General features: G+C 36.4%; 1 protein-coding gene across 2 annotated transcripts in view; it reads right to left on the bottom strand.

The window, feature by feature from the left end:
- Positions 1 to 24,161, bottom strand: part of CWC27 (CWC27 spliceosome associated protein homolog) — a 101,319-nt gene that overhangs the window by 26,453 nt on the left and 50,705 nt on the right. The window contains exons 11-12 of one of the 2 annotated variants that reach the window (XM_027671578.1): positions 1,520 to 1,617; positions 294 to 409 (exon numbers count right to left, since the gene is read on the bottom strand). In XM_027671578.1, the coding sequence (XP_027527379.1) occupies positions 327 to 409; positions 1,520 to 1,617 (181 nt within the window). In that variant the 3' untranslated portion in view covers positions 294 to 326. Of the gene's footprint in view, positions 1 to 293; positions 410 to 1,519; positions 1,618 to 24,161 lie in introns of those variants that run through there. The other variant, XM_027671577.1, reaches the window with a different exon arrangement.

Genomic DNA, 24,161 nt, shown 5'->3' on the forward strand with positions numbered 1-24,161 from the left:
AGTCTTCTGCTAGTTTTGGGTGGCTTTTTCATTTTTATCCAATTTATCCATTTCATCCAGTTCATTATCTTTTTTTGGTGGTACAATACTTAGAACTGAGTGCAATAATACAACTGCACTTTTACAGTTAAGGCATTTGTAGCAAGAATCTTGCAGCAAGAATTTGTAGCAGGTGACAGTCATATCATGATGAAAATTTTCTAGTACAGACCTGAAACAACTTTCACTATATTTTTATTTATCATTTTATCCTTCACCACTTGCATCTCATTTAATGTCTTTTTAATTTTGCCTTAAATTTTAGAACATATTTATTTTTAGAATTTTTAGTTAGGTTCTCCAATAACTAGTTGAATAGGTTCTTTCCTGTCATCTATCTTTCTCAACAGGTACTGGAACAGACTCCTTCCTATAACGAAAAGGAAAACCAAGATTATTCAAGATTATTTTCAGCATTAGCCATTACCTACAGATTTTCAACAGGTTTATCTCTTACTTGCTATTTATTTCAAAGAAAGTATAAAACCCCCGGCAACCCTGGTATATAAGGGCTTTGCTTGAATAAAAGGTAGCCTTGCAAACTGGACCACAGTACTTAATATGAGTATTGCCCAAGTGTTACTTTAGTCTGTCACTGTAAAGGTGGTTTTCTTTAAATTACAAAGTCCTCTAGCTTAACCCACCTGGAATGAAGATAAGGTTTAAGCAATAGCGTAAGAGCTGGTATATATGGTACTGTTCAAGATAATCTATCATATACGTACATAAGGACTACTCTTTACCTCCTCTATACTTCTATTTGCAGTTCTTTTTTTATATGGCCAGTGACAACATTCATTATCTTGCCAATGAGAGCTTATATTCAGTGATTGTGCAGGATTCCTAGAATTTTTTCAGAGTCACCAATTTGTAACATTTGGTGCCAGATTTCATGTACAGCTCGCAACTTGAGTGTTTAAAAAATGCTCTCTTCTGTTTCTTCAGTTCAGCTAATAAAGGGTGTTACATCCACGAGGACTAAAATGTGCACCTTACATACTATTATAAACGTAAAAATTTATGCACATTTAGAAAGAAAAAGAATATAAAATCTGCCTGACAATGAAGTGGGCAGCTGAAGATCCCATTTTGCTAAGGTTTAGGTAATATATGAATTTGAGTTCCACTGCTGTCTTAAAATACATAAAAGTTTGAAGTCAGTACCTTTGAGTTCAAAGTTAACCATCTGCATTTAAGTACCCTTCCAAGTCAGAATGTCAAGAATACTTTCCAAGTCAGAAGTCACAGCACAGATGGAATAAAGGACATTTGGAAGGAGAAATACTACCTCATTTGAAAGAATGAATGCTACCTGTACAATATTCTTATATACTGGCATCATTAAATAACTACCATTCTTAAGGAAAGAAGAGAATCTACATTTCAAGAACAGAATGCCCATATTTATCCACATAAAACACAAAACTAAAAAAACTTTTAAGACTGGAATGTTAACTGGAGATCTACATGAAACCCTTACCTTCTTCCTCTTTGGGTTTTAAAGCTCTTTCTTCTTTTTTCTGCTTTGCTTCCAGCAGTTCACGTTTCAGCTGTCGCACTTCTTTTCGTAGCTCCTCACTGCAAAGAGAAATATTTATACGCATATAATCTTCTGAGAATGTACAGCCACTCAGAAGAAATGGAATCAAAGTTAATGGGCAGTAGATCTTTGATATAAAAAATGGAAGGTATTGACTCACTAATGCTAAGAACATAGCTTAAAAATCAATTAGGAGCTAAGACAGTTCATATTTTCATTAGAAGAGACAACAAAAGAACATTAACAGACATCTTATTTTAAGACCCCAGAAGAAATTAAGAAATATTGCAAAGAAATTAATAATAAAATGAGGAATCCCTATCTGAAATTTACTTTAAACATTTTAATATTTAACCATGAGAACCACACAAGGAGAATTTGAAACAGAGGTATTGCCAAATAAATATTACATATGTTGTAAAACTCTGTTTACTGAAGTAATAAATCTTAGCATCCTGGATTGGAGAAGCAAGGTAGTGTTAAGTGACAAAGACACAAAATGTATGTAATCATATATTACTAGGTATGAAAATTATTTCATGTTACAAATTTTACAAAAATCTCAAGTGATAACACCAGGAAGAAGAAAATAAAATTTGCAAGTCACTGTGCCAATATCAAATGAAATATTTGTCTTCACAGAATTATAAGGGACCTCTGCAAGATAAGCCAGTCCAGCTTCCTTGTTTGAAGCTTGGCCAAACAGAGTAGATTGCTGAGAGCACTGGCTGTTAAGGTTTTGAATATCCAGAAATGGAGACTCCCTGTCTCCAGGCAACTACTTCTTGACCTCACTCAATGCAGAAAAGCTCTTCTGTAAATTCAATTTAAATTGAATTTCAGCTCATACCTATTTGTGCCCATGTAATGGTTATCTGTGGAAAAGAATTGATAACTGCTTCAAATTTTCTGGTGGTAGAATATATATTTCACACTTTTAAAAAAAATTTTATTTTCAATTAGGATCTGGTTGATTTAGTATTCACCACAGTCAATGAACAGCAGAAATTATTACAATGCAGGAACATGACATGTAAACATCTCCCTGTAGTTGTTTTACGTACCTCAATTCTCATCTGTAACACTCACAACATAACAGCCTTTTTTAAGGAAAGACTTGGAACTGGGGCGTGATGACCCCTCTTTCATTTCGTTTTCATTTGTATGTATGCACAAATACAGAGTCTGTGAAAAGCACTAGCAAAAGAAGACTGCCACTGAAAATTTATTTAAACAGTCAACCACAGCAATAGGTCTTCATTTTCAACAGAATGGCAGAAGCTACACTAAGCTACATTAACAGCTTTTTCATAAGACTACAGTTCTACTTTTCTATCCCAAGAAGAAAATCATAGGGGAAGATAAAAAGACATTTTTAATCCAGGTAACTTGACTGCTTTTCTAGAAATTGGGAATAGTATGGTAAGCAAGCTGTATTACAATACAAATCTGGTATACTGCAACATTTTCTTACGAAGTTGCAAGGTAGGAACAACACATGCCAATAAAAGTGGTATGTTTAAAATATTCAGAGTGCCAGACAGTGATAGCAACACAGTGAGAGGGAGTTACAAATAACACTTAGTAACAGAGCCTAGCATACCAGTTTTCCTGTAACAGGGACCCATTTACTCTTTTGGTTAGTTATCTGAACACTACTGCAGCATGAACAATGAACTAGCTAGTGACGACTATTCAGCTACCCACCTCCTTGTTTTTCCCAATGGCAATAGGTTTTTGTACAGAACACAGAAGGTCTTAATTCCTAGAAAGACTAATTCTAAAATGGTTTCTTCAAGCCCCTCTATGATCAGTACCAGTCAAATGGTTCTTTACATAGGCTCTACACTTCCCAAACTTTTTATTCCTAGGCACATTTTGCCAAATTAGGTTGATAAGAAAGGCAATCCAAAAATGCTTCATGCTAAAGAGGAAGCCATAAGAACTGGCTGACAGGAAAGCCAGACTACAATCATTTACTGGAACAGAACTAGAAATGACTCCTGACTTGGTAGGCAGGAAAATGCCAAACTGATAAGGCAGAGCAGAGTTCAAGTAAGGGACTACAGTCTGCACCTGCCCCTTTCATCTTTGAGGCACAGGCTTTTGCATGTTGTAAATTTGCATTCAGGTTTCATACAATATAGCTGTAGGTTTGTAATCAATTAGGTAGTTGCCTGCTGTCCTTGGAAAGTTTCTGTTGGTACAAAGGCTTAGCTCTCTCTGCTCCATCCTTGTCCCACTGATTCCCTAGTTCCACTGTTACACTGAAGGCCCTCCTCTTCCTCTTGCTTCCTGCTTCTTCCTCTTCTTGCCACTTCCTGCCACCTGGGAGCTACTCTCCCTCCCTCATCACAGAGAGGTATTTCCAGAGCAGGTGTACCTTTCCTCTGCAGAAGACTGAAAAAGACCTAGCTAAATGGTTCATAAGTCCAGAATTTTCAGATTCTACTCAGAACAATAAAATGATTTTATGTAGAAAATTTAGAGTGAAATCAAATCTAGGATTCCATTTGAATTTCTGTTTCAGCAGTGGCTTGGTTTGATAGCGCTGTGAACATTTGAATAGGACTGACAGGAACTATTTTACTAGTAATCTCTAAGTCAGCAATAAAGTGAATAAACAAACAATTTCGCTTGCACCTAATGGCTGAGCAGTACCTTTTCTTAACTCCAACACAGCAAAAGTATCTTCATGACTTATTTGCAGTTTTATGGTAACACACTTTCTGAGCCCTTTCTAATAAAGAATGGTGTGAAACAAGGCTGTGTTCTCGCTCCTACCCTTTTCACAGTCTTTTTCAGCATGATGCTCCAAAGGGCCACGACAGACCTCAATGATCAGGATGGTATCTACATTCGATATCGTACTGATGGAAGCTTATTCAACCTAAGGTGACTGAAGGCCCACACCAAGACCTTAAATCATCTTGTCCGGGAGCTGCTTTATGCTGATGACGACGCCCTTGTTGCCCACACAGAAGCAGCTCTGCAGCATTTAACATCCTGCTTTGCTGAGGCTGCTGAGCTCTTTGGGCTGGAAGTCAGTTTAAAGAAGACAGAAGTTCTTCATCAACCTGCACCTCAGGAAGTCCCCCATCACCCCCACATCACCATTGGCCAATCAGAGCTCAAATCAGTCCAACAGTTTAATTACCTAGGCAGCCCCATCTCCTCGGATGGCAAGATTGACAGGGAGATAGACAACAGGTTAGCATATAGTGCTTTCGGAAAGCTTCATAAAAGAGTTTGGTGAAATTAACACCTGAAGAAAAGTACCAAGATCAGTGTTTACAGAGGCATTGTGCTGTCTACCCTCTTATACGGATCTGAATCATGGGTTATCTACCACCACCACCCGCGGTGGTGGTTCTCCTAGAACGCTTCCATCAACGCTGCCTCCGTACAATCCTAAACATCCACTGGTCAGATTATGTGACCAATACATCTGTTCTTGAACAGGTAGCAGTCACAAGTATTGAGGCCATGTTACTGAGAACACAGCTGCGTTGGGCAGGACACGTCTCCAGGATGAAGGACCACTGCTTCCCTAAGATTGTGCTTTATGGTGAACTTGCCACCAGCTGCCACAAGAGAGGAGCCCCGAAGAAAAGATACAAGGACTCCCTGAAACAACATCTCTGCCTTGGCCATATTGACCACCATAACTGGTCCACTCTGGCCTCCAATCGGGAGGTCTGGAGACACACCATCTATAATGCTGCTGATGCCTTTGAGAAAACACGCAGGATCACCCTTGAGGAGAAAAGACAACGCAGAAAGAATCGTGCCTTGCAGAATATACCATCTAAGGAGTCTTTCCGCTGTGCCTTTTGCAACCGGACATGCCTATCTCGTATTGGCTTTTTTAGCCACCAACGCGCCTGCAACAAATGTGGGTAGAGCCCTTCCCAAATCTTCGTTCGTGAAGCCTAGCCATGATGATGATGGTGTACTTCATGGTGAAGCAGGCCTCAGACAACACAGAAGTATTGGTCTGAAAAACCTTCCTCCATTTTCTATGATCTCAAGGTTAAAAGATTATTTTAATTAATTATTTCAATACATAAACTGCAAAAGTTTCTTAACTCCAAGTCTACGACTGTTTCAGAGATTAATGTCACAAGTCATATAAAGCTCGAATACCCTAAGAACCTAGACATATGCATATGGCTGGACAAACTCCACACACAATCTGATGAAGACTGCTTGACCTTAATCTTCCTACTGAAAGCAGACTTTGGCAGATCAGGATTCCATCCCTATGAAATGCAATAGGAAGAAGTGCCTTGCACACAAGACTAAAGGTTAATAACAAAACTCTTGTCTTTGTTTGTCACAAAGGGTCTAACTCATAAGTGAGCACGCACACAATTGCTACACTGTGCCCTCAGCTGATGAGCTGTAAGCAAGCGTAGATCCAAAAACTCATTACAGTGTTGTTACAATTTGATACCTTAGCCATTTTACTGATTCAAGCTCAGTTGATTTTTGACTTGAATAAAGTGCTGGCAAAACGCACTTAGTAGTGCTTGTTTACTAAAGGAGCTCTTCCATCTGTCAGGTTTTATTTGTACCAGAACTAAAGCTTTATATTTCAATATACTTTTATCTTAGCAGTAGGGTCTTCTGCAGTTCTTTTCTTAATGACATATATTCCATGCTTCAGCTTTCTAATATTTTTTACTTTGTAATTTTGATCAGGAACTAATACTTAGTTAATAAAGAATAAAATCAGTTGGAAATTTAGTCAAATATTTTAAGTTAAATGAATACAACTGTTTCTAAGTGCCATGTACTGAAGGTGTCTTTCTGAAAGTAATTACGAGTCTTCTAAACTGACAAAGTAATTTAATTCAAAAAGGAGATGTTCTACATTCTATTCACTTAATTTTGGCAAAAGAAAAGAGAATTGATTACAGAAATAAACAGTAATTCTGACTTCGGTGTAAGTGACCATATGATCATGCTTGCTTTGCTATGCAAAAGCTCAAAACTGCTCCTTCTCTATATACATACATAAGTCTCTTTGTATTTGTATGTTCCTGCATACGTGTATACAAATCATAAACGACTGTATTTATTTAAGCATACCAAATCTGTAACAAACAATATATATATTATACACAGACACAAATAAGACCTAGAGAGGCATAATATCTTATTCAACTGTGATTTAGGGAAAAATTGTTCCATATATTCAAACTGTAATTTAGATATTCCCCATCCAGTGAAGACAAAGTTCAGTAGATGCTAAAATTTACTTGATGCCTATATGTTAATCAAAAAATGCCAGAAAACTTTACTTTCTATGCATTTCCAAATTAATCCCAACTCCAGTCTAAACTTCACTACAATTCAGAGTATTCACTATTCCTCCACCTAAACCCCTGGAGAGGTCCAAACTGCTTGAGGTTACCCTAGCACACAGTCATTTTACTGATGCTGGTACAAACAATATTAAACAAGGCCACATTCTTTCAAAACCTAAGTATTTAGGTGGTGGCAAAACAATATAGATAGCCTTAAAGTCAGAGGATTCACTCAAATAAATGGAAATTTTTAACAGAGGAACTGTTAGGAGACTGAACAACTGCAAGATTATGGTATACTCTGCATCACTGGATCTGGATTTTTTCTAAAAGGTAGGTTGTAGTTGAAGCAAGAATTAATTCAGGTAAGTATTGTTTTCTGCAATAATCATTAAATTATTAGGTTATTATTTCTGATGGCATACCATGTTATTTCCTTTCCTCTTTTTATGGTATTATAGTTACATTACTTACATTTTTTAAAGGCAATTTCCTTCCATTTGCTTTTGCTGTTTTCTCATTTAGTATCATCAACATAAAATTACTAACCGGTTATCCTTAAATGGTAACATCATTTAGAAAGTGCTGTTCCAAGTAAGCACATCAGAACAAGTAAAACAACCCAAAATAGTCTTATTAATTTTGAAACTAATTTTAAAATGTTATAAAATATAAAGCTATGTCAAGACTGTCACATGAGCAGCATCCTTTAACATATTAATAAAATAAAATGAGTACTGATGTACTTTAACACTGCTCATGTTAATTTCATAGACGAATAGATGATTTTAATTCAGTTTAGATAAACCAAGTAAAAACCAAGCTGTAGCGCAATATTATCAATTCATAATGTAAGGTAATAGCTTGGAAAGAAGTCCCAATTCCCTCTTGTTACAGGCAGTCACATTTCTTTCCCCAAATGCACTAATTCCATTTAAGCATATTTCATGCTCTCTTTATTACATCTATTAATGATAATTTTCAATGCCTATTATATCATTAGCACCCATAATATATATGGAAAGGTAATTCTAGAACTGACAAGGAGGCACCTTAATAATATCAGAGACAATGACGAATAATCCTTATTCAAATGACAGCTTTTGGTTTCTGCTAGGTACTCTTGAAAAATGCACAATATTTTTTTTGATAATTCCAATTCTAAGTTCAAATATAAATACTATTTTCAAGTACAGAACTCTAACAATAAAAAGAAACAATATGAAATGTTGTCTTTGCACAACTAACTGATTTGCAGAATGTCTGGAAGAATCAACGCAAATGTCTACTCTATAATGTCAGTTTTGAAGTCTTTTCTGATATTCCCCCTTCTGCCTCTTGGGGTACCTGTGAACATGCAATTCTTGGAATGGATAGCAAATTTCCCCATTTAGCATGTAGATCTAAGACTTTTCTAGAGTTCAAAAATCTTATTTTTGTCTGGATTACTGTTCATTTCTGGTACTGCAAGAATTTTACAACTGTAAATATGAGAATGAAAATTATGAATTTGGAATATGCACTGTGCCTTTTTGCCAGCCTGGTTTTGCTGTAGGAATCAGAAATGGTGTATTGCAGTTGTAGTTCTCATAAGATGATGATATAAAAATGGTAGCAGACATACTGAGCACGTCTTGACATCAGAAACTTGCAGATGAAATAATTTTAATTATATGTGCTGGGTCCTGTATGGACACCTGTGCTTACACTGAGAGTAGCATTAATGCTGTTGTTGACTTTAACAGTATCTCTGTGTGTATATTACAGTTTACAATTAGTACTGTAACTCTTTCTTAAAAAAAAAAAGAAAACTTCTGCATTGAATGCATATGGATGAATTGCCAATATTTATATACTTTTCTTAGGATTATGGAAAGATTTCAATGATGAAATCTAATAGGATTGGCATGTTTATTAAAGACTATATGGGCAATCACTACTGTCTTTTAATTTCCATAAACCTGAGTGTGAATACGTGTATCACATTATAAAAGCTTCAGAGAACTGGCACTATATTTTAATGTAATTATGCATACTGGACTATAAGCTACACGGTGTGTCAACAGTCTCAGTACTGCGCAACAAATTCTCAGGCTGAGACTGAAGAATATTCCCATTTTACTGGGAGAAGCTCAGCAAAACAGCAGGGCCCATAGGCTAAGCATGAAGTATAAACCTGTGCAAGAAGATATTAAAGGAGAAGTAATACATCTTATTACGGTACCTAAGACAGATGGAGGGGGGGTAAGAAAACCCCAGAGGTTTCAGGACACATGCTCTTTTTCAGCTAGTTTATTTTTCTTCCATAGTTTGCTTAATAAAAGTATTAGCTTTCGCTACCAACTTTCTTTGCTTACCTTGCTCAGCCACCAGCTACACTGCCAGAAAATGCATATGTATGCATTAGGGATATATAAAGACATGTATCGTTTATCACATATCATATATTAAGGCGGCTGATTTTATGCACTATCTGAACCTTCTATGTTCACAGTAGATTCTGGAACAGACAGGAGACCCTAAATTTTCCCAGTTTAATAGAAAAACCTAACTTTGCTTAATGGAAGATAGTCAACAACTGTTAAACAAAAACAAATAGAAAAAGTGGAGGAGACTGACAGCATCTCTCATCCAGATCCATGCTATATCTACCTGGATTGGAAATGCCCAGCTCAATGATTGATAAAAACATGTTTTCTTTTTTTTGTTTTTGTAATAAGACACCACATTGGTCACTCACAGCTGTTGTAATTAAGAGGTTTTCCTCCTCTGTCACTTCTGAGTGACAGCCTGTGGGATGAATTCTTGCTTTTGTTCCTTACTGCATGATCCTACGACTCTTTCACCCTATTTCTATCATTAGAGCTTTTGAGATTATCCAATTTTCTATGAGGATATTCCCATTGCATTAACATTACTTTCCAACTTGGAACTATTTACAAGCTTCTTTTAACAAACTGTGGTGGGCTTTTTTTTGTAATATTTAAAGTATTACTGAAAACCTGAAATTAAAACTATCCTATCAATTTGACCCAAAACAATAGCTTTCAAAAATAGCTTATGTTCTCTTTTAACCAACTTCTTACCTATTTTACAGTTCTTGTTCTATATTTTCCTCTCCTTAGTTTTAACCATTTCCTCCAGATCAATCCAGAACAGGCCAAATGAACTTTCTGACTAAACAAGTCTCAAATTTCAGATTGTGTGAAACCGGAAAAGTTTCCCAGTAGTATATTACAACTACTCTGCTTCTGGCCACTGTCAGAGACAGGACGTTAGGCTAAACAGATCTTTGATCTAATCCAGCATAGTTTATTCTTAAATCAGTTATGACTTCTAGAAATCTAACATTTATTACTTTGACTTAGTAGAACATTAGCAAGGAGTGTTATTTTCAATACCGGAGAGGTCCATGTCTAAGGGTGCATAAATGTATTTGTTTTTTAAATTAATTTTTTGATTAAATATCTCCTATATAAAAACATTCCTCACACAAAGCGATCTGTCATTTTCTGTTTCTTTATGAAGGGAAAGCAAGTTTTTTTTTGCAGCTCCAAGAAACATCCTCCTCTTTTTTATTTAACTGTAAAGGCTCGATATAACTTTGAAAGGAACAACTGTGAGATATACAATGGTAAAACAAAAAAACAAAAAGGAAAAGCATTCTAATTTTTATGTAATTCATGAATGGTTAAATAATGAAGGAGATTAATAATTAATAGATTGATTTTGAAATACAATTAAAGCCTGACTCATCATTTAGGACCCATGTGAACTTCTTCCATACGGAACAGTTAATACAGTCACACCACAGCTGATGTAGTTATCCAGAAAATGCCTAAAGACTACAGAATTAATTACACCGATGTATACAAAAGTGGAAAAACTCCCCCAGCTTCCCACAGTGAGATCAAACTTTTATTTCAGTGCTTAGTATATTCTATACATCTGATTTTTTTATTTCAACTATATGAGATACAAAAATCAGCAACAAATTAGCTTCACAGTAAGACTACAACAAAAGAATTAATAAAATTAAAGTGATAGTTTCTATAGCATTATTATTATTATAACAAAAACTGAGGTCCATTATCTGAGAGTTCTACAAGGACCATCTCAGCTCTAGGTTATTTTACAGAAGAATATTTGAGTTGATCTGCTCCATACTCCAGATTGATTTCATATTCTTATGAAGTAGCTTCATCTCTAATCTCTTCCTATTACTCATTGCCTTCTCACGTGAAAAAAGAATACCTCCAAAATACTTCTCACATTAGTATCCCACATCTATATAGCAATTAAGCATGGACTAATATGAGCCAGAAAAAACATTTTGATACCTCTTTACACTGAATAAAGATTATTTCTAAGTTGAGCTAAAGCACATCTCAAAAATGAAATCAAATAGCAAAGATGTTTCATTTTTGCAGTAGATCTCAAACTGGACCTGAATCATATGGTGTAATAAAAGTCTTCTTCAGATGATCATTTCAGTCCTAGGTGTAATTGACAACTTTTAATCTGATTTTAAAAAGGAAAGGTCTAATTGACTAATAATAAATATTATTTGTATCAAATCTATCTAATGATGATCAACAGTATACTTTATTCTAGTAGCCATAGCATAACGATAACAGATTGGCATAAGCAACCAAGTTATTATTTCTGTTATAAGTGCAATCTCCAATCCTCCAACTTTATACTCTGCTTTATATGTAAATAATTCTACTGGGTTATTCTAAGTACAGTTTAATGTATTATACCTGTATCTCAAAACGAAACAAAACAAAATGCTAAAAAAAATATAAATCAGCAAGACTATTTATTAATTGTATTACATAGACTTCAAATGTTGAGGCTGAAACACTTCCAAATAACTATTTATAAGCATACAAGAAAAGCTAACCTTATATTTAAGCATTTGTAAGATAGGTGCAAGTTACTATGCAGCTTATCCCATGTATAACTGCTTCAGTCAAGAAGGATCCTGCCATTTCCATCCTTTTAGGCTTCAGTCAATTAAGTTTTTGTCCTTACTAGCTTAATTTTTACACTTAGTATCACAAAATATTTTTACATTTAGTATCACAAGAACAGTTCAGTTCTTGTAACAATACCACCAACAACATTAATTTGATCAGTAGAGGGCTATGGAGGGTACTTATTTGTAAAATAAAACCACTTTGTTAGGTAAGTAAGATAATATTTTTATCATGTAAATATAGTACTTGATTTAAAAATACTTCTGAATAATGAAACTGTTTTACTATTGCTTAAATAATATACTATATAATATACCTCACATACTATCAACATATAGTGTTTTACATTCTATAAAGTAATGCAAGTTATTCTTAGTAGAGAGGAGTTCCATTAAATAGACAAGAAAACCAGTTCAGCTGTAACATTAATGAAATATTTCTATGATCTGCACAGTGCTCATTTGGGTTAAAAAACAAAAAGTTAGTAACTGGACTAGTTTATCCCTACTCGTGGAACACAACACGCATATGGCACATAACAATGCTTTCAATAGCAGTTTTAATTAAGTACAGAAACATTAAGGGTGAACTTTGTTTTGTGAAAAAGCCTCAGAGTTGATAGGAGTCTATTTGTCCCAAAGGCTCTCAGGATTAAATAATATGTTCTCTAAGCTGCTTTGACTTTACAATCATAGAAGAAGGTAAAAATACTAAAGTCTACTAGAAAACCAATACAACTCAGTGCTTATAAAGCCAGACAGATGGTTACAATAACGATATCTGCACTCAGAAATCAAAGGATGCCCTTTCCTTTCAAAAGTTTTCACTTTCTTACTAAAATTAATGGCAAAGAACATTTATTGCCAGCCAATGAAGAAAAAGAATATTATAAAGAAAAAGATAAAGATCATAGAAAGAAGTAGTCTTACCAGAATAATGTAAAATAAAAAAATTACCATTATTATTTTTACTAGGGTGCGTCTTCTGTTTCATTTTTTGCATTACACCTGTTATTCACTGCTAAAATAACAAAGATCACTGGGACACAGAGAATGTGTCTCATAGTTCTTCAATGTTGCTTTTCCCTTATATTAAAAAAAATCTCCTTTCTATCATAAAGTCAAAAATTAATACATATTTATAATTTTTTACTTCATACTGGAGTATTAGTTACTTCTCTTTTATCATTATTAGCATTTTGGTATCTGGTTTTCATTTGTTGACAGTCAGTAAATTCCTATTCCTGTTTTCACTGAACTACTAATGATTATCACTAAATATTCTCAAATAAGGAATGTCAGTTGAAATGTTTGTATGAAATTCTCTCATGTCACTTAAGTTACCATAAATCACATTTTCACAACAGATGTGAGAGTTCATCTGACTATTTCAACTTAAATCTAAAAATACTTTCATGGTTGTAAACTAAAATTGACAGTCACTCCTTGTTCAAGCTTGCTGTACCAAATATTTATCCTAAAAGTACTGTATTCTCAAGAGTTCATATCTTAAAAAGTTAAATGCAGAAAAAAGAAAGTGGGTAAGACTAAGTTGAGGGATGGCCGACATTTCACTTGAAGAGAACAAATTAATGGATTTAAGGAATTCTTCAAGGTTAGTAGACAATACTGAGATGAATGGAAATTTATTCTTGAAATCAGTAAGTAAGTATTAGATGATATCAAACACAGAGTTTGTTTTTGTTGTTGCCTTTTTTTTAATAAAAAGAAAAACTTAAAACGTATGTGGCAGACGGCTCCAGTTAGGAGGCTGCAAAAGGAGAGCAGGGGATTTAGCACATATTTTATTAACTCAATTTTCAGCTTTGCAGTTCACCTTTAAAATAAAAGCTGCGATTCTGATGGAAACACTAAAATTTGTGGAAAATCCATAGCGAGGTTCCAAATCCTTGGGATTTGTGGATTTTCTGTTTGAACAGGTTTTTATTGTTCCTGTTGTTTGTCCTAATACTCAGGCACCAGGCAGCTTGAGTTATTTTCAGGCACCAGGTAGCTTGAGTTATGTTATCTGTGGGCATTTAAACAGTACCAGCAGGTAGCTTAACTTTCCAAACTAATTTTTCCTGGAAGGTAGAATTGTTTGGAGAAACAAGAAAATGTAAAAAGAATGATCCTATCAGTTTTGTTAATTTAACTTGGTTTAATAATTGCCACTGACTTGTTAGATATATTAAGTTATAGAAATATTTTTATACGTACTGACACCTCTATTTTAATTCTTTTTGTTATTGCCTGATCACATACTACAGGAAAAATGGCTGTGTCTGGGCTAAATGCCCAGAACATTTGAAGCATCTCATACTGAAACAATAGTGGTCTTTGTTGGACACCATCTGCTAGCAGGTTTTTTTTTTAAATCATTGTGTGTCTGCTAATACAGATGTATTGCACTTCCACAAAAGTGGAACTACATTTATGGTCAGACTAAATACTATTCATGTAAAAAAGTGTTTAATTTCACAATGACTGAGCTGGAGTTATACTGATGCAACACATATGAGATAAGCATGTTCCATGTGGTCAGATTATTCAGAAATATTTGCACTTGCTCTTCTGATTTTTACGTAGTCTGTCATGCTTTCAGTATCATAAATCTTACTTTCAGTGATCATCTGTGTTTTGAATTTGTTGGCATTGCTCATTACTCTGTGCTTGTTCACTAGCTAACAGAGATGGATGAACTGACTTGGCTAAACTATGAATCAGACAGTAAACAGCACATTAATAAAACCTGTGGACACTAAATAATTGTTATCTCCAGGAAGAAAATAAAAATTCATTAACAGACTTATAAAAATTAAAATACGAACTCTGTCTTGAAAAGTGCAAGAAAAAAATCTGGGAAAAATAGTGAAAAATGCAGATACTCAATAGGAGGAACTATGTAGTAATATGAAACCCACAGACAATGCAAACAAAACCAATTAAAGCCAACCTTGTGGCTATATTCAGAGTTCTCTTTAAAAACTTTTGTGGAATTAATATTCCAATCATAACAGTCCTGGCTGAAATTCCACTGCAAAGAATGACATTACAAATGTTAAACTGATTTTTGGAAGAGCTAAAAAATGATAGTTCAAAATTGGTAGCAAATTATTTTTAAAACTGTGGAAGAAAATGCAAAAGATCTACTATGTTACTTAGTTTATCTGCTTCCTCATTTCTACAAGACACACCACTTTTTGGTACTCTCAGTTTAAATATCTGAAACAATCATTTCATTATGTTTCATGATCTGGAAAATATTTCTGATATCCAGTTCAAATATTCTGATTCTCCCTTCCTTTCTTTGAAAACTCCCATAAGAAATATGCTATTTTACATCTTCAGACATGAGTAGGCACTAAAGCTTTAGAAGTGACCTTGTGTCCACTTACCAGTTGTAACTATATACACTCAGGAAATCACAAATACAAAATAAAGCATATTAGCTTAAAATGAAATTAAAATGTCAATTACAGCTTCTCAAGGTAATTAATCTTGCACCATGTCAATTCAACTCAACATTTTTGGTAAGCCAAGTCAGAAGGTACTGGGTTAAGATTATATTCAGTTGTATTTATAAACTGAATGGAATTCAAGAGATAATGAAAGTATCACAGGTACTTTAGAAACAGATTTTTAGACAGATTAGTACTCCAAATGCATTAAAAAATTAGAATAGGTAACTTGTTTCTTCTAAGGTTTCCTTATGATTTAGTAGGTACTGCACCTTTCAAAGAAAAAACCAAAAAAGTTATCTGTAAAGAAAAAGCCAGACAGGTATTTTCATGAGGTTATAAACCAATTAATATTCCTAGTGAATAAAAGGAGAAGTTTCATGATCTAGAGTTCTACAGTGTTGGGGGGTTGTGGCCACTGGAAGACAAAACCAATACCAAAACAGTATTACATAACTTTAAGTCTAGTAGTCTGTGAGTAGCTGATTAATATTCTATACAAATGCCTTCCAAAACATACTCCCAAATGAGTTCACTATTTATGCCATCACATCCTTGAAATTCTGACTTCCAAGAGAAGGCTGGTGTTCCTATTTCACATAATTTAGGTGAGGAAACAGTTAGTATTCATGGTATTATTTAGTAATATAATAACAGACAGACTACAGGCCTATAATTGTTTCTCTAGTAAGCTATTATACATATTTTTTAAGTGTCCTGTATAAAAGAATAATCTCACTTGCATACCTGTTCTCAGAAATTATCAAAGTCACGAACCACAGCACATTCTGTTTAAAACAAATCTTACAAGAACAAAACACAGAAAGAAAAGGTAAACAATGATTTCTATTACTGACATATATATTGTCAAACATTTCACAATTAGTAAAACCAAACTCTGTTAAACAAAATTTTAATAGCAAAGCAAAATGGAGCAACTTTCTTGTAACTCACTATTTTTTAAGGAATTTCCCTACTTCAGAATCTTGCTCAGAGAGTATCTTTTTCAAGTGATCCATTAAAGTGATGACTAGAAAAGAAAGCACTAATAGGAAATTGCCATGATCACAGTGTTCCTTAAACCATAAAAACATGGAACTACTAATTGCATGTTCAAAGCATTTTTAACGTACATTCCATTTAAAAAGTGTACATTGCAAATAAAGAAAAACTGATCTCCACACTTACATGGAAGCTGTTGTGTTTATGTCTCACAGCTACATAAATACACCTTTCATGAAGGTTGCCTCTACCTGCTCTCATGATTTTTTTTTAAAGACTGTTAATACCTTCTTTTGCAGGTTTTCCTTCCTCAAAAATCTATTTTTTCCCAATGATGAAACCTGCACTAGGCTGGCAGCTAGCCAGCTACTTTCATGTACTCTTTCTGTAGGTACTTAACACAACTTTGTCTGGCTTGGATGCAGGAAAAGAACTATCATGTTTTCCTCACAAGAGTAGCACTGATTGTCTTGTCTTTAATGGCTTGCTTTCTGAACCAGTGCAGCTGCAAGAATCCACCAAACTCTTCTGTTTCATTGTGTTACCAGATAAAAAAAATATCAACCAGATGATTTTTGACATTAGTACTTTAAGGGCTTGAAAAAATTGACTTGATATTAAGTCTAGCATTTATTTTATGTACAAAAGTGCTTGATATGTACTTGGTTATTCATCATAGTGAGGCATTACTGCTTTTGACATCAGTTTTGGCTCATAAGTTTTCCAATAGATATTCTTGCAACAGTTTTTCCTGCCTTTTTATCAGCTATTTTTCTTTTCAGACAGTTCTACCATCTCCTTTTTCCTTTTAACAATTCACCCTTACGAAAACTGTTGCTAAATACTGTCTCTTGTATATTTGCATTATCATTCTTGCAAAAGATTACGCACTTGTTACAAAGAATGGAGCAACAGTCAAACTATATATTATTGCACAATTTTTGGTCTGGTATAAAGTATAAGAAAAAAAGAGAATGCATTCATTTAACATTTCGTAACATGGTATACGAGATACTAAAGAGTCATATTGCTTATATTTTTATGAATGCCTTTACTAAAACTACTTTAAATGTTAAAAAGAAGGATTAATTCATTAAGAACAATTTTTTCCACAACAAGTTTAAGGTATGCGAAAGAGTGAAACCAGCAGCATCAGTAGTGACTCCTACTAAGTACAGCCATGTCTTTCACTTTCCAGGCTTCACATACGCCCTTCCTACCCACCCTTGACACTAAGCAGATATGCCAGAATCCTATGACAAATGAACATAATTTCTTTAACATTCTGGAGAAAGCAGTAAAACTGTTTAAGTAGCTAGGGAAAAATTAAGAAATACTTTTTATAGAGGAATATGTAACTTCTTAACTACATTTCCTAAAGTATAGGATTAGAAAAAGAAGCAGTCTTCTAATTACTTCATTTTCCTTATGAAAATCTTATGATGTTCAGCATCTCCTAGACAAAGGATTGCACGCTAACAGAGAACATTGCCTTGAAAATTTTGGTGGTAAGCTTCTCTAGAAAGCAAAAGAAGGTAGTGAAGGCTTAACCAAGAAGAGATGTCATAAAAATACCACTAAAATACAGCATCAGATCTATAAAAACGCAAACAAACTAGAAAATTAATGCATTTGGAAAGAAGCATAAGTATTAACTGCATCACACCTCTGATAGTATATGGTAAGGTGTTACCTTCAACCTCAGTAGACTATTTATAATCTGCTGCAGGTTTTGGTTCATGGCTCTCCAGAAATACATCGTGGAGTACTGAGGAAAGAAAACGTGAGTAGGTATATAATTTTTAAACCTAAGTTTCAGAGATGTCTCCTTAAAAGAGACAATAGATTACAATCGTATTTTCAAAGTAATGGAGAGGACTGATGCCTTGAAGTTACAGAGGTATAACACATATTAGACTTGAGAGAAGAAAACGAAATACAAAATGAAGTTTACTCTAAGTGATGATTAAAATCTTGTCTTCCTTTGCATTAGAAAGGACAACATAAGAAATTAGAAAATAATGTCAGTTCTTGATTATTTTCTTCCTAAGGATGTACTAACTGGTATTATAGAAAAATATAGAATCTGCCTTGGGTATAGATAACAAAGCTCAAAATGTTACCCTGGCAGTTTTCCAGTACTCATAAATTGAATATGACAACATCACATGTCCATTGCTGATTACATTTGTACAATGGGAGATCAATATTACAACTGCTGTGTTTTGACTCCAATCAGACTCTATGATTACAAGGAATATGAAAATTTGGGTTTACTACAGGAAGTCAAAAGACTTCAGGCAACCTTTCATGTATTTACTGCAGTGTAAACTCATTTCCCACCGGGTTCCCAAAAGAGCTGTGTCTAGCTTTGTACATAAATAGTTGTCAGCTCCCACCCTATATATTATTTTGCTTTCTATTTTGCTGCCTCTTTTGTCTGCATTGAAATTCTGTGATAAAATCCAGACAGAAACTAACACTTCTTCCTCAAAAGCCTCCTGCATTACTCATCCTCAGCCATAATATCCACAAAATCCCAACCAGTACCATGCATAAGCAGATTGCAGTCTATAGCCACCTTCTGTTCTCTTTCGTTTTTCCCACTGTCTTTCCCTACTCCCACTTATCAAAATAGTAAACAAGAAAGTGGAATTACATTATTTTCTACAGACAATCCTATGATTTGCTGCTCAGTATTTGTATGCTGCATCTTTTCCCCCAAACCCCACTTTTCTGTTTGCCTCCAACTTGGGAATATGGTAGCAAAGACTGTATCCTTTTGTCATAGTTTGAAATTGGCCCCGCCTCGAGAATAGGGGGGACTCAGAGGTGATTTGGTGCCAGGGCAATGCTCCCTGGAGGGCCAATCACCGTCCATGTTGTTCGCTTCTGCTCAAAATCACATATACACAGCCACCGGAAGCTGTTGGTAAGTTCTGTTGTTGGTGTCTGCTGCGTGTAGGTGTGGAAGGAAGGCCAGGGGGTGGCTGGGCTCTTTCCCCCCACTCCAGGGGGGGAAGAGGGGAGCCCTATGCCCCTCCAACTCTGCCTAGGCCAGAGCAGAGTTAGAGGCACCATTTTGAGTGTGTGCAGTGAGGGAAGAGACTCACAGCACCTGACCTAAGGTAAGAGGAGAGAGGCAGGCTTTGCAGCCAAGCCCTCTCCCCCCTCCTTTTCTACAGTTAAGCTGTGGAGGGGGGCTTTTCCTTTCCCTCCGCTGGAAAGTGGAGGAGAGGCTCAGCATTGAAGCTGAGCCAAGAGATGGGTCGCAGGAGGCTCGGTTGCCAGGGAGAATTGGAGACGGGCCAAAGGGTTTGGGAGCTGCCCTGCAAAGCTGACCGGGGGCAGCCGAAAAGTGACTTCGAGAAATGAAGATTCCAACGCCTACTGTGATAAGCTACATTGCAGCAGCCTACGAATCGAGGAATGAAACTGAGAGAGAGAGATCATACAGCAGAAATGACACAGACCGAGGAGGAAGGACTCAAAGCTATTTTCTTGGACTTTGTGAGGAAGGAAGGACTTCCAGAAACAGCCGAAGGTTGGTTAGGGAGTGTTCAGGGGCCCAGAACACTCCCACGAGAGAGACTACGTTACCCAGCAGCCTTGAAAGGCTCTTCTCCTGGACTAAAGTTAAAGGGAGGAGCTTTGAAGGGACTGATAGAAGTGTAATAATATATATATAGTTGCCTTTAGTTTGTACAGTATATTTATTTGTGAAAATAAATGTTTATACTTCCCCTTCCCCTATAGAAGCCTCTGGTCTGAAAGTTTCTCTCCGGTGTTGGGATAAATTGTGGGAAGGGGTGGGGGGAGGCCTGGAAATTGGATTTTGGGTTTCTAATGTGGCTCAAACTGTCACACCTTTCCAGTGTGAAATGGCTTAAATCTAATTGCATATGGTGTCATCAATACACTCACTGTCAGTAATCCTCAGGACCATCAAAAGTAATGGAGAATAAATTATTTTCTTTTTAAAAAGCAACTTTGCTGACTGCTTCAAGATCAGCAGAAATATTTAAACATTATTTTAAAAATCATTGTCATGAGACCATCTTTCAAAGCAATATCATCCAGTGGCAACAAAGAAAGAATAAAAATTTACAGTTTTATTGTTAAAAATAAGCATAATCTATCACCAAATTGGATTTATTTACATACACATACAAAAAGTAACATTTTTTTCTCTTCAATATTTCATTGCCAAATACTTTCATATACAAATACAAATAAAATTACTTATTTCTACAGAGTTGACTATGTAAATGGAAAAAAACAATCCTATAGTTCAAATGCATGTCACAAAGTAAGAATATTACAGGGACTAAATTCATTGCAGTGTCCAGGTCATATTTAACCAAGTTAATGTGGGAACACTAGCTGAATACAGTTCATGGTGTTAGTCTGCATGAAGCTACTTCTGAGATAACTGGCAATCTTGCATTCCATGTCAGTGCAAACCAAACTGGTTTATGCAGTCAAGGATTGGCTTTAGGAGTCCCATAGAATCAATATGAGGAAATGTGGAGGATTGTGACCAGAGCAAGCACACAAAGGGTGTCCTAGTTAGAACAGCTGGTACCAGTTCATCACTGGATGGGTGTAACCCAAAACTGGGTATTCTATAGCCTTCCATGCCATTTCCCAGAAACTGTTATCAATAGACCATTTACACCATCTGCCCAGAGCACGACTGACTCCTCAGGCTATAAACAGGGTGTTAAGAGGCCTGGGAGATAGGAGGATGCTCCTGTCCTCACACCTATTGTGGAACTCCCCGCCCTAAGGGAGGCACTGGGCATTCCTGCCTGAACCGGAGGATATATATAATCTTGGAGTCTTGGGACTTTATTAACCACTCGTGGGATCCAGAGAAGGACTGTGACCACCACTCTCAACCAGACTGAGACCACCACTTTTCAACCAGATTGCAACCACTACTCTCGACTGGACTGCAATCACCACTCTTGACCAGACTGCAACAGCACTCTCACCAACAGAGAATGCTTCCTCTCCTTTTACTTTGGACTCAGGGGGCCCAACGAACACCACTCTGTTCATGCCCCAGGGTGCTGGGTTATACATTTGGGTTTTGTGGGTTAAAACCAATTGTTTGTCTGTATAATCGTATTTATTGTATTATTTTATTAAATTGTTATTCTGACTTATAATCTCTCTTTTGAGCTGGGTTCAATTTCCCTGCCGGTTTACCTTTAAACCAGCACAAAGGGTTACCGAAGCAGAGGACATTGCCAGAACAGATGAGAATGTGGCAGAAGGTGGGAGGAAGTGTCTACAATGTGCATGGAGCCAAAGGTCACATGCCCCAGAATAAGATGATGACTGAAGAACAGAAGAAAGCGTATTGAAAGCTGATAGGTGTAAAGATGGACATTAGTTGTTGATAGGTAGAAATATGCATACTGTAATTTTATAGGGCCAAGTATTTCTTGTTGATAGGTTAAAGATGAAACTAGTTCTTCTATAAATAGAGACCTGAAATAAATAATAAATGATTCTCTTGCATCACACCAAGGGAGACTGTGCCTTCATTCACTACAGTGGTGCTCCGAGTACGAGGACCTTGAGGTCCCAGGGACTTTTCAGTGAAATGATGGGAAAGAAGACATTTGTCCATAGCGATCTCCCAACTGCAAGCAGGAGAGCAATGCAGCCACCCATCACCTGAGAAGCAGGTGAGCAGTTGGGAAAGATGGGGGAAAAACATCCTTGGAACAGAAACAAAGCTTGGATGCTTTCCATAGGCTTATATGAAAGTAAAACTGAGAAGTAAAACATTAATTTATGTCCGAACATAAATCAATGACACTTTTAGACTGGATTTTTTTACATTTACCTGATTGCAAAAGATGGGACTTTCCAAATAGAAACTTGGCAACAACTTGGTTGTATGCTCTGTGAGCAAGCTGGACCTGGGGACTCTGCAGCTTGCAAACACTTAACTACGTGGGGTATGCTTATGGCTACTTTAAAAGCAGCTCAAAAAGAGACAGAGACTGCTGCAGCCAGCCACTCCACTCCTCTTATGAAGAAGGACAAAACTAAGACTGCAGAGTTACCCTTTGAGGAGAAAAGCGGCTTCAAGCTGCCCAAACTCCCACAAACATGCCTTTCCACCCTCCCGAAAGAGGAATCTGACATTGACTCCAACAAGTTGTCCGATTCGGGGTTAGACAAACTGGAATGAAAATTATCTCCTTTCATTAAAACCCAGAATGCACGCAGAAAAATTCATGCAAACAAACGGGAATAGGCTTTAGCAGTGGGCGATTGGGAATTTGTAACCACCTATTCTGTTATATATTGACAACAACAACCTCATAAATATCATAACCTGTTTTATGAGATGATAAAAGATTTACGGCAGTTAGTAAGAGAAAGTGGTATCTCCTCATCCCATGTGTATTCCTTTTTAGAAGTGTTAAGTACTTCTTATGTGTTAGTTCCTCATGATTGGAAGTGCCTCTTGAAAATGGTTTGAACAACAACACAGTATACTGTTTGGCTATCAGAATTTAAAGAAAAATGTGCAGCTCAAGCTGTAGATCAGGCCTTTCAACAACAGGGGATAAGTTATGCTCTGTTGGTGGCGGAGGGAGTGTATGCGGCCCCCAAAGCTCAAGCAAACTATTCCAAGGACATTTATGGCATCGTTGCTAAGCTCGCCTTACAAGCGATAAGAAAAGTCCCTGCAACAGACAAAGACACGAGTTTATCTTTTGCTAAAGTTCTTCAAGGTTCGACAGAACCTTATCCGCAACTTTTAGATCGGCTACAGGCTGCTTTGGGATGACAAATTGATAATGAAGAAGCTCGTGAACTGATTTTTAAACAATTGGCTTTTGAAAATGCAAACAAAGATTGTAAGTGAGCTGTGCAAACCATCCCCAAACGAGAAAACTGCACAACTGCTGATATGGTGAGAGCTTGCCAAAATGTAGGCTCTACTGATCACCATACGACTTCATTAGCTACAGCTTTGGCTGTGCAATTATGTGACCGGGGGGGGAGCAGAAAGAAAGAAGGGTGTTACCGATGTGGAGGGACGGATCATTTCGAAAAGGATTGCCCACAAGGGGCGGTGAGAAATAAAACCCTCCCATCTAGAAACTGCCCAAAATGTGGGTGGAGTAGGCACTGGGCCAGTGAATGCCGTTCTTGATTTAACCTCAAGGGTGAACCAATGCCTCAGGGAAATGGGGGGGGGGGGGGGGGGGGTCATGTCCCTCCCCCAAAACAAATATGGCCCAAAACGTTTTGTTTACGACCTTATCCCAGCTACCGCAGCAAACATCAGCCTGGATTTGGCCTCAAGCAAATCAATGACTCTGACATCCACTGAAATAGCCCCCACACCCACTGGAATGTGGGGGCCTTTGGGGGAAGGAATCCACGCACTTTTAATTGGCAGATCCTCAACAACAAAATTGGGTTTGTTTGTTTTACCGGGAGTAATCGATTCAAATTACAATGGAGAAATATAAATTCTAATTTGGACGCTGGTACCACCTTGTCATGTTCCTTAGGGGCAACAGTTCGCCCAATTAATTCCTTTTCACAGTGTCTCTCCCTCAGGGGAAGGTGAAAAGGTTTCCGGGGCCTTTGAGAGCATGAGCCAGCCTCAGATTTATTGGGCAAAAACAATTAAAACTTCTCAACCAATGATGACTCGTCATATAGATGGACACAAATTTAAGGGGTTGGTAGACACAGGGGCACATGTCTCTATAATGCAAAGTGCTGAATGGCCTTCTGATTGGCCCATTATCTACCCTGCTTCAACTATTGTGGGGGTTTGTAAT

Source organism: Neopelma chrysocephalum, unplaced genomic scaffold (genome assembly GCF_003984885.1).
Source record: "Neopelma chrysocephalum unplaced genomic scaffold, ASM398488v2 Primary Assembly neopelma1_97102, whole genome shotgun sequence".
Lineage (NCBI taxonomy): Eukaryota > Metazoa > Chordata > Aves > Passeriformes > Pipridae > Neopelma > Neopelma chrysocephalum.